The sequence below is a fragment of the Papaver somniferum genome, chromosome 5 (genome assembly GCF_003573695.1).
Source record: "Papaver somniferum cultivar HN1 chromosome 5, ASM357369v1, whole genome shotgun sequence".
Taxonomy (NCBI): Eukaryota; Viridiplantae; Streptophyta; class Magnoliopsida; order Ranunculales; family Papaveraceae; genus Papaver; species Papaver somniferum.
This window is the reverse complement of record NC_039362.1, coordinates 5,591,534-5,603,598: the sequence shown is the minus strand read 5'-3', so window position 1 is coordinate 5,603,598 and position 12,065 is coordinate 5,591,534. Positions and strand designations below refer to the sequence as shown.

The window sequence follows — 12,065 nt, the reverse complement described above, 5'->3', positions numbered from 1 at the left end:
GAACCACTATGGTTAAGCATGTCTTAAATGCTATGCCAACTTATCAAATGAGTAGTTTTAGAGTTCCTAAAACCGTTATAGATCAGATGGAATCAATCCAAAAACATTTTTGGTGGGGTCATAGTAATAATAAAGGTTCTTGTCCTATAGGGTGGAACAAGCTTAGTATTTCTAAGGCTTTAGGTGGCATTGGCTTTAGAAACTTGGAGCACTTGAATTCTGCATTATTGACTAAGATAGCTTGAAAAGCTTGTAGTGAGGATAATTCTCCTTGCATGCAGATTGTTAGAGCCAAATATGGCAAAAATAGCAGTTTACTTCATTTAGACAAACTGAAAGAAGATAGTTCTTGGGTTTGGAGAGGTATTTATTCTGGTATTGAAATTGTTCAACAGCATTCTACGTGGATAGTTCAATGTGGAACTAAAATAAACATCTGGCTAGATAATTGGATTATTGGAATTAATAATCCGCCTGTCCCTATTATGGGTCTTTCTAGCATTGTCAATTTTACTCTTGTGTGTGATCTCTTTCTCCCTAGCACTAGAGTTTGGAATGAGCAACTAATACACTCTCTTTTTAACAATGAAACTGCTATTGCCATCATTAGTATGAATGTTCCTATAACTGGAGAAGATTATCTTATTTGGAAACCAGATTAAAAAGGTAAGTTTTCTGCCAAAAGTGCCTATAACACTCTCTGTGCTAGACAGGTTAATGACACCATTAGTAATGACCCTATTCCAAAAGAAGTTTGGAAGAATCTATGGAAGACTAAAGTTTCTCACAGAGTGCAGCTCTTTGTTTGGAAATGCCTCAAAGATATTGTCCCTGTTAGGGATATAATATCTAGATATAAAACTGATGTAGAGCCTCACTGTGTTTTATGCAATCACAATACTGAAACTATTGCTCATCTGTTAATTGATTGTCCTTATGCTAAGGAAATTTGGAATGGTTTGAATATTGATATTTCTGCTATATCTTATCTCTTTGCATCTTTTCAGGATTGGGTTATAACCGGGTTTTCTACAGGTAGCAATGAAGACTATCAAATGGAATTTGCTACTGATCTAAATGTGATCAGATTTATTGTATCATCTGGTACATCTGAAAAGACAGATGTAACTTAATCTTTAAAGATGTTGAACCAAGTGTACATAGTACTGTGATTAGAATTCGCAATCTGGTGCAGCAATGTGAATTTGCTTTTAGCCATGTCACAACAAACAAGAACAGTACTTTGTCTATAAAGAAATGGATTCCTCCAGAGGAAGGATTCATCAAAATTAATATTGATGCTTCATATATGTTTGATACAAGGAAAGGTAGCATTGGACTAATTACTCGTGATTTTGCAGGTAAAGCCGTAGGAGTTAAAGGATGGAACTTTGAGGAAGAGGTGGAAGCTGAGGTTGGACCTGAACATTTTGAATGTAAAGCTCTAGTCAAAGCTGTGGAGTGGATGGAAGACGATGGCTATAATAAAGTGATTTTCGAGATGGATTGCGAAAATGTAGTAAACTCTATCTGCAGAGATGACTCGGTTGTGTACTGGTTCAATCAACATTTGATTTTATCAGTTAAGAATAAATTTTTTAGTAAAAATAATTGGTTTTGTAAGACAGTCAATAGTCTAGGTAACAGTGTGGCTCATGCCCTGGCAAGAAAGGCCAGGGTTGATGTCCAGGATTTTTCTTTCCATTTGAATTATCCCCTGACATCAGTTGGATAGAAGATAATTATGTAAGACTCTGCTCTGTTTAATCAATAAACTCTTTAGTATCAAATAAAGAAAAAAAAACATTCTTAAACGCATGCTTATTACCAAGTTTTAAAATCTTTCATGACAGTTATTTTCACGTGTCTCACTATATCAGCTTAGTTAGCTGTCCACTTTCATTCAACGAGATCAATTACATGCATAAAACACACAATCGAAACGGTTACAAAAAACGGAAAATGGGTCATTTATCCAAATATTTTTAAATCACGGTTCAAATGGACGAGTAAAAAATAGTTTAGGTGAAATGGCCAAAAAAAATAATAGTAAGGATGATACTGGTTTCATCCTAACTTAAATTTAAAAAATAGTAAGGATGAAACTGGATACATCCTGTGCAAATTAAAAATAAGAAAAAATATTTGAAAATGGACACAATGAAACTGGTTACATCCTGCCTATTTTTACATTTTTCTCCATTTAAACAGTATCAAAATTTAACTGTCCATTTCACCCAGGAATTGTTGATTTTGGTATTTTTAACCAATTTTGTGTACAAAAAATTGGACCTCAAAATAGAATGGTGAGAGACCCTTGATAAATTTGGTGATCTTTGCAAAGAGATTAATGTTCAAAGGAACTCGAGTAATCCCAATTTCAATATGGGTTAAAGATTAGAAAATATGCCTTACCATGACCTACGTACTGACCCAATGTATGTCCAAGGCCAGATCAGTACTTGCAATTAAGTGGCGCATGAAAAATGCATCAGCATTGCCCGCTTAACAGAGTTAAGAAGCAAGTGACAAAATTATTGAGTTACATTTAAAGTAATGTCGTTGTAACTTGTAAAGCATGTTTGGAAAAGCAAATCTACTAGCATTTTCTTGATAGAAACATATTTATCGCAAAATTTTACATCCCGATTTCTCAAGTTAGTGACATGTTAGGAAAGAAAACTTTTCATTAGGTCACACCTTAATATTTTAATTGAAGTCATATTAAATCACCACCAATAGTGCGATACTCCAACCTTTACAATAACATATGAGGCTGCAATCTATATCTCAAACAAACTCACAACAATCAGACGTATTTCAGCCATGGGATTTTAATGTTTATGTTTCGCCGCCACCTCAACCGTCTGCTTCTACTCATTAAGGTTATTTATGGAGACAATCGACCTTCTGCTTCTACTCATTAAGGTTATAGAAAAACGTTAAGGTAGTCACGGGATGCCTACAATTGAGATGTTGAAATTGTGCCACGTGGAAATGCCACTACCACGATGAAAATATGCTCGTATGTGTTCATCCTATACTTTCTGAAAGGTAGTCTTGTATGCCAAAACTTAATTAATTAACTTGCAAAGTTATGTTTGAATTATCATGATGAATAGTAGGAAACTTCCATGCACTACGACATGCATTCGAGATATTATATGCATTTTTAATGTCACTGAAAACGCGGGGTACAACAACCTCACCCAATATTTCGATTAGCAATGTGTATGGACTAACTGTAATATACTTTTAAGAGAATCAACTAGACAGTCAGACTCCATCTTAATAAGAAGTATATCAAGGAGTTAGTATCTCTATCTCTCGATTTGATCTTTACTCAAGCAAATGGAAATCTGCGAGTCTTCATCAAATACTAGAGATATAAACTTGAATGGTACCAGAGACCAATATCCAAGGATCAATTAATTTCCAATCAACAACCAAAGGTTGGATTTCACAATTGATCGATAAAACGCACAACCTGTGATATTTCAATTATATAACAAAATATAATGCAGAATAGAAATAACACAGACACCAGAAGTTTTGTTAACGAGAAAACCGCAAATGCAGAAAATCCCGGGACCTAGTCCAGATTGAACAACACACTGTATTAAGCCGCTACAGACACTAGCCTACTACAAACTAACTTCGGTCTGGACTGTAGTTGAACCCTAATCAATCTCACACTGATTCAAGGTACAATTGCGCTCCTTACGTCTCTGATCCCAGCAGGATACCACACACTTGATTCCCTTAACTGATCTCACTCACAACTAAGAGTTGCTACAACCCAAAGTCGAAGACTTTAATAAACAAATATGTATCACACAGAAAAGTCTACGATAATAGATAAATATGTCTCCCACAGATAACCTATGAGTTTTGTTCCGACTTTTGATAAATCAAGGTGAACAGGAACTAATTGATAACCAGGACTTATATTCCCGAAGAACAGCCTAGTATTATCAATCATCTCACAATAATCTTAATCGTATGGTAGCGAAACAAGATATTGTGGAATCACAAACGATGAGACGAAGATGTTTGTGATTTCTTTTTATCTTTCTTTATCGGAGATATAATCTCAAGTCAATTATTCAACTGAACTCGTACGATAGAAAATGGCAAGATCAGATCGCTCAACTACAAGAGAAGTAGTTTCGTCTGGCTTCACAATCCCAATGAAGTCTTTCAGTCGTTAACCTACAGGGTCTCGAGAAAAAACCTAAGGTTAAAAGAGAATCGACTCTAGCAAAACCAACTAGTATCACACAAGAGGTATGGGGATTAGTTTTACCAGATGCTAGATGTCTCCTTTATATATTTTTCAAACCAGGGTTTGCAATCCAAGTTACCTTGGTAAAAAAGCATTCAATATTCACCGTTAGATGAAAAACCTGATTTAACCAAGCTAATATCTTTCAACCGTTAGATCGAAACTTAGCTTGTCACACACAAATGAAATGTATTCATTTAGGTTTGAGTAACCGTACCTAAACGTGTACACTTAGTTGGTTCACAAATAGTTAACCAATGGTTAGCCATATGAGCACTTTCATATTAACCGTATTCATCTTTCTCATAACTAGTTCAAATGACTCATAAGAACTAGTTGAAGAGTTTTTCAATTGCTTAGGTCTTTATTCATAGACACAATTGAAACAAAATAGGTTTGATCCATTTGAATCAATTCATGAACAATATACCCACGGTTTGCAAAAATTGCATTCCTTAAATTTTATTGTTTTAAGTTCATGAACTACCGATTTGAGAAATAACCAGCTTGGGTACGCGTACGGGTATGCGTACCTTACCTACCGGATTTGAGTTTACAAACTCAGCAGAAATTTTCGGTTTGAATACTTCCGTCGGTACGCGTAAGGGTATGCGTACTTAAGGTGACTGGTTTACTAGTTTGCAAACTACAAACTCAGCAGAAATTTTCGGTTGGAAAACTTCCGCTGGTATGCGTAACCAACCAGTCTCCTTCACCAATACCGTATGCACACATATGCACACACTTGGTTTCCGGCAGATGGATTTATACACTAATGTGCGAACATACTATATATGCTTATATCCATAGTTTGTAATCTCAACTCTACATTTCAATCATTGAAACATTCTTCTATAATGTTATAACAATCGTTATTCACGACTATCATCATCAAAGCTATTTTCAAGATTGAAACGTCATCATGAATTTCGTCACGGGTAAATATGAAAGTGGTTAAAGAAAAAGCTTACCAACACATATTTCGAGAAAAAGATAGGCGAGTAAACTCGGCTCGAAATAGCAAATGTCTATGTATGAAAACTATCATAGTTATACGACTATTGTCTCAAGAGTAGGAGATAGAGTAGACTTTTGAGTGATTGATAAGTTAAGTCTCCACATACCTTTTTAGTCGGATGAAGTTCCACTGGTTCCTCGAGTAGTTCTTCGTCTTCGTAAGATGATCGCCATGGAGTCTTGAGCTCAGCTACACTTAACTATCCTAGACCGAGACTTAGCCATAAGTAAATTAGAAATCAAGACATATATTTTTGATCATTAATATTGGCAAACATGCTTGAGATAGCAACGCATGCGAGTTCGACCGAGCAATGCTCTAACAATCTCCCCCTTTGTCAATTTTAGTGACAAAACTATCAATACATATGGATTACAAAATAGATAAAAAAATTTGTAGCTTCTCGTCCACATGCTTGATCTCCTTGGTGCTTCAACATTACTCGAAAACTTCGTCTTTTCCAAGTACTCCCATGATTCCATTGATGTTCAGTTCAGCATCATAGTTGTTGAAGTCCCGTAGCCATAACAATGAGAAAACAAAAGCTCTTGATCATTGTTATACAATGTCATAGTATTATCACACATCATCAAAGTTCTTATATCACAACTTCGACAACAATACTCTGGTGATATGTGTATCACTCCCCCTTAGTCAATACTTCGTCTCAACATGAAAACCACTCCCCCTTACATAATGATCCGAAAACTATATGTATTTGTAGTGTGAACTACATATTAATTCTCCCCCTTTTTGTCAATAAAATTGGCAAAGGTACGAAAACGGGATCCTAATGAAATTTTCATGGAGACACTTCAAGACCAAAGAAAAGTACATATCAACTTTGTTTAGATACAATCATAAAGCCGAAGCTAAATGCATTCATCATGGAGTTTATAAAGATACAAGATAACTCCTCAAATATTCCAGAGCCATACTTCCCACAAAGAAATGGAAATTAAGCGTAAGTTCAAAAGAACTCTCCCCCATTTGATGTCCTTCCTGAAAGAACAACAAGAGCGACCTTACTTTTACGAGAAAAGAAGGATTTCTTTGGACACTAAAAACTACAAAATGATTTGGTATCCAAAAATTTCAATTAAACTAACCACAAGACAACCCATGATCGTAATACACAACCAAAATAACCACAAACGAATCTATGATTAGTCTAGTTGGAAATGCTCACACAAGAATATTTATGGAGCCGCACAGTATATACATAAAATATGGATCAGGGAAGATCAATACTGCGTAATATATAAGGATTCATTCTATTTTGCTTAACTATTTGTACAATGACATACAATAGACATAATCCTCGTAAAACAAAAGATTTTAACCTATCTTCCATCCATAAATGACATAATAGGCTTAACCTTTGTTTGTCAAAAGTTCATCGATCTTGTATCAATACATGCATATCGACATATATACGAGATAACTTCTGACATCGTATGGGAAAATAATAGTTCACGGACGCAAACACACATATCCCATAACATATTGTAATATATAAAACCATAAAGATTAATACTGCAAACATCATCTTCCCAAATCAACTTTAGAATTTAAATAAATAAATCTAAAAACATGAAGATGAAAACGCCGGACATAGCTATGTGTACTCACAATAATGGCTATTCCAAACCCTAGTTATCATTCTTAAACAAAAACAAGAATAAAAATTCTCTTAAGAAGTTTCCTAGACATTATAGAGCTTTCTCAGAGCATCTACTGAGAACTCCTTCTCATTATTGAAGAAACTATTGATTATGGGATCATTCAATTCCTCTAGATCTTCAGAAATGTCAGTTAACTCACTAAGTTCTCTTTTTAGTTCATACGAGGTGTTCTTGGTTAGAGACAACATTTGTTCATAGTGAGTTATCTTTTCCAAAGAGGAAACGATTTGAGATTTTAAATCATTTCACTTGTTGATGAAATCTTTCACCATGCCTCTAAAATCATTATCATGATGACAAACAGATAAGAGACAGTTAGAGGAAGAACCTTCTCCATTCATTGTCGACTTCACTTTCTTTATTCTCGAGGAAGAGATTCCATCACAAAGATACACATTAACTGCTTCAACTGCATTTCTTTTTGTGATCCCTCTAGTCACAAGAGCCGTGAGACTGTATATTTTGATAAGAAATGAGAAAGGGAGGACACGAAATATAAATGGATTTATGAACTCAAAACCCTAGAAGACATTGAATGAGTCTTTCAGGATTTGTTATTCGCCTTCCATCTTCTTAGGAGAATATTTTCTTAGAAAATATAAGAAAAAGATTTACAAAAACAAAGACTTGAGCCATTTTTGGTGCAAACCTCATTTTTCCCAAGCTAAAAATGAGGATGCGGATGTCACCAACATTAGTTGGTGACCGAGTGAGCCATATGCTCACACCTCTTATTTTTCGTGGTTTATCATTGTTTGTTGTGTAAACAGATTTCTTACCTCGTCTAGATCTGGATTTTTTTAAAAGAGCTTGGTTATCCGGACCCAGATTCATTTTTTGCATGTTCTCTTGAAGTTTGGTGATTCTCTTATTGCTCCTTCTGAATCTCCAACAAGTGTTCTGATCATGCTTTGAATGTCCACAAAAGGAACAAATCAATGAGGATTTTTTCGTCTTTATGTGGCTCTTACTGTTTAACACAACAATCAACAATAGTTGTTCCTTGATTAGTTGGAACAAACAACTTTGAGCTTGGATTTTTGCTTTTGAACCCTAAACCATTAGTGTTTCCAAAGGATCTTTGACCAAATAACATTGCTGCAATTTTGTCAGAGCTTCCAGATAACCTTTGCAGGTCATATTTGAAAGTATTAATCTTTTCTTCCTTTAGAGATATGGTTCTGACGAAATTATCATTAAGACGCTCTATTTCAATATTTTTCGCCCGGAGTGATGATTCAACTCTCTTCAAGGAGGCATTTAGGTGAAGGTTATCTTGAAGAATCTCTTTATTCAAGAGATCAAAAAACTCTATGTCATACTCAATTTCTGAATCAGAAGTTGAAGAGGAGAGAGAATCTGTAGTAAGGGAAGTAAGTCCCTTGCACCTGTTAGACTCATCTGAGACATCCAGAGTAGTTTTGTCTTCTGTGGAATCATCTGAAGCATTAACGGAAGATGGATATTCATCACATTTATTCTTCCTCTTTATCAAATCCTTGACCTTTCTTATTATCAGTGAATTATCAAGATCAACATGATTGGAGCAACATTCATCAGCCCAAGACAAGTGAGAGGATACACCCGTTTTGGTCACAACATTAATCACGAACGTTCTGCTTGTGTCAAGATCAAGAATTTTTAACTTTCCTATCAGAGTGTTTCTGGAAAGTGTATCAAGGTTATTTCCCTCAACGATGGCATGCTTCTTAGAATCGTATCTAGATGGCAGCGATCTGAGAATTTTCATCACAATGTCCGTTTCAGGAATAGTCTTACCCAATGCAAAAGATGCATTAACAATTTCAGACACTTTGTGATTAAACTCATCAAATGAATCTTCATCTGCCATACAAAGGTTTTCCCAATCGGAATTAAGGTTTTGAAGCCTAGCTTCCTTTTCACTTGTATTACCTTCGAATACAGTTTCTAAGATATCCCACGCATCTTTAGACATAGTTCAATTTGACATATGGTGTTGAAGATTTGGGGTAATGGCATGTATGATGGCATTCAAACCGTCGGAGTTTTGCTTTGCTGCATCGTATTCTCCAATATTCTTTGGAACAGTAGAGCTACCTATTGCCACAACGGGAGCATCATATCCATTAACAACATATACCCATGATTGAAAATCACGCGCTTGAAGAAAATCTCCCATAGCAATTTTCCACCATAAGTAATTAGAGCCATCGAAGACTGGTGGTACGTTAATAGAGATAGCACTTATGTCCATAGAGTCAGATCGCTAAAAACACAGACTTGTAAGGTCTTTTAAACGTGTTTGCCTGCTCTGATACCAATTGAAAATGCGGGGGTACAACAACCTCACCCAATATTTCGATTAGAAATCTGTATGTACTAACTCTAATATACTTTTAAGAGAATCAACTAGGCAGTCACACTCAATCTTAATAAAAAGTATATCAAGGAGTTAATATCTCTATCTCTCGATTTGATCTTTACTCAAGCAAATGGAAATCTGCGAGTCTTCATCAAAAACTAGAGATATAAACTTGGATGGTACCAAAGACCAATATCTAAGAATCAATCAATTTCCAATCAACAACCAAAGATTGGATTTCACAATTGGTCGATACAACACACAACCTGTGATATTTCAATTATATAACAAAATATAATGCATAAAAGAAATAACACGGACACCAGAAGTTTTGTTAACGAGGAAACCGTAAATGCAGAGAAACGCCGGGAACTAGTCCAGATTGAACACCACACTGTATTAAGCCGCTACAGACACTAGCCTACTACAAACTAACTTCGGCCTGGACTGTAGTTGAACCCTAATCAATCTCACACTGATTCAAGGTACAATTGCACTCCTTACGTCTCTAATCCCAGCAGGATACTACGCACTTGATTTCCTTAGCTGATCTCACCCACAACTAAGAGTTTCTACGATCCAAAGTCGAAGAATTTAATAAGAAAATTTGTATCACAAAGAAAAGTATACGATAATAGATAAATCTATCCCCCACAGATAAACCTATGAGTTTTGTTCCGTCTTTTAATAAATCAAGCTGAACATGAACTAATTGATAACCCGGACTTATGTTCCCGAAGAACAGCCTAGTATTATCAATCACCTCACAATAATCTTAATGGTATGGTAGCGAAACAAGATATTGTGGAATCACAAACGATGAGACGAAGATGTTTGTGATTTCTTTTTATATTTCCCTATCGGAGATATAATCTCAAGTCAATTATTCAATTTAACTCGTACGATAGAAAATGGCAAGATCAGATCGCCCAACTACAAGAGAAGTAGTTTTGTCTGGCTTCACAATCCCAATGAAGTATTTCAGTCGTTAACCTACAGGATATCGAGAAAAAACCTAAGGTCAAAGGAGAACCGACTCTAGCAAAACCAACTAGTATCACACAAGAGGTGTGGGGATTAGTTTTTCCAGTTGCTAGATGTCTCCTTTATATAGTTTTCAAATCAGGGTTTGCAATCCAAGTTACCTTGGTAACAAAGCATTCAATATTCACCGTTAGATGAAAAAACTGATTTAACCAAGCTAATATCTTTCAATCGTTAGATCGAAACTTAGAAGGTCACACACAAATGAAATGTATTCATTTAGGTTTGAGTAACCGTACCTAAACGTGTACACTTAGTTGGTTCACAAATAGTTAACCAATGGTTATCCATATGAGCACTTTCATATTAACCGTATTCATCTTTCTCATAACTAGTTCAAATGACTCATAAGAAATAGTTGAAGAGTTGTTCAATTGCTCAGGTCTTTATTCATAGACACAATTGAAATAAAATCGGTTTGATCCATTTGAATCAATTCATGAAAAATATACCCACGGTTTGCAAAGATTGCATTCCTTAAATTTTATTGTTTTAAGTTCATGAACTACCGATTTGAGAAATAACCAGCTTGGGTACGCGTACGGGTATGCGTACGTTAGCTACCGGATTTGAGTTTACAAACTCAACAGAAATTTTCGGTTCGAATACTTCCGTCGGTACGCGTACGGGTATGTGTACCTAAGGTGACTGGTTTACTAGTTTGCCAAACTACAAACTCAGCAGAAATTTTCGGTTGGAAAATTTCCGCTGGTACGCGTACCCAACCTGTCTCCTTCACCAATACCGTATGCACACATACGCACTCACTTGGTTTCCGGCAGATGGATTTATACACTAATGTGCGAACACACTATATATGCTTATATCCATAGTTGGTAATTTCAACTTTACATTTCAATCATTGAAACATTCTTATATAATGTTATAACAATCGTTATTCACGACTATCGTCATCAAAGCTATTTTCAAGATTGAAACGTCATCATGACTTTCGTCACGGGTAAAGATGAAATTGGTTAAAGCAAAATCTTACCAACACATATTCCGAGACACAGATAGGCGAGTAAACTCGTCTCGAAATAGCAAATATGTATGTATGAAAATTATCATAGTTATACGACTATTGTCTCAAGAGTAGGAGACAGAGTAGACTTTTGAGTGATAGATAAGTTAAAGTCTCCACATACCTTTTTAGTCGGATGAAGTTCCACTGGTTCCTCGAGTAGTTCTTCGTCTTCGTAAGATGATCTTCATGGAGTCTGGATCTCAACTACACTTAACTATCCTAGACTGAGACTTAGTCATAGGTAAACTAGAAATCAAGACATATAGTTTTGATCACTAATATTGACAAACATTCTTGAGATAGCAACGCATGCGAGTTCGACCGAGCAATTCTCTAATAGTCACTATAGCATAGTGGTAGAGGAAGTAGACTATAACATGTATACAAGAAGTTCAGGTGATCATGAAGATAACTCTACCAAGGAATTTGTGCAATATACGTGAATATAAATTATTAAATGAGTACAAAATAAGGATATTCTCTGTAATATTTATAGTTTCCTAAATATTAACCTAGTAAAAAGTGTTTAGAATTTCGAATTATCTTCTTAGGTTTTGTAATACCACTCTATAAATAAGAGTGTTAATGCAATTGTAAAGTTATTTCAGAATGTTCAGATGATCAATAATATGATTCTCCCTTCAAGTTTTGCTCGTGCACAT

At 35.4% G+C, this 12,065-nt stretch overlaps 1 protein-coding gene across 1 annotated transcript; it reads left to right on the top strand.

Moving 5' to 3' along the window:
* The first annotated feature begins 275 nt into the window (after positions 1-275).
* On the top strand, positions 276-1,735 carry LOC113278683. The gene is made up of 4 exons (XM_026527451.1): positions 276-518; positions 611-666; positions 710-1,124; positions 1,196-1,735. Exons 1-4 carry the CDS (start codon positions 276-278, stop codon positions 1,733-1,735), a joined length of 1,254 nt encoding a protein of 417 aa, XP_026383236.1.
* The last annotated feature ends 10,330 nt before the right edge of the window (positions 1,736-12,065 follow it).

What these genes read in the sequence shown, in the direction of transcription:
- LOC113278683 (XM_026527451.1), top strand. Translation starts at nt 276, where the DNA reads ATGCAGATTGTTAGAGCCAAATATGGCAAAAATAGCAGTTTACTTCAT. An exon ending in GCATTGTCAATTTTACTCTT is followed by an intron (nt 519 to 610) that starts GTGTGTGATCTC and finishes TGCCATCATTAG; the next exon opens with TATGAATGTTCCTATAACTG. An exon ending in TTGGAAACCAGATTAAAAAG is followed by an intron (nt 667 to 709) that starts GTAAGTTTTCTG and finishes TCTCTGTGCTAG; the next exon opens with ACAGGTTAATGACACCATTA.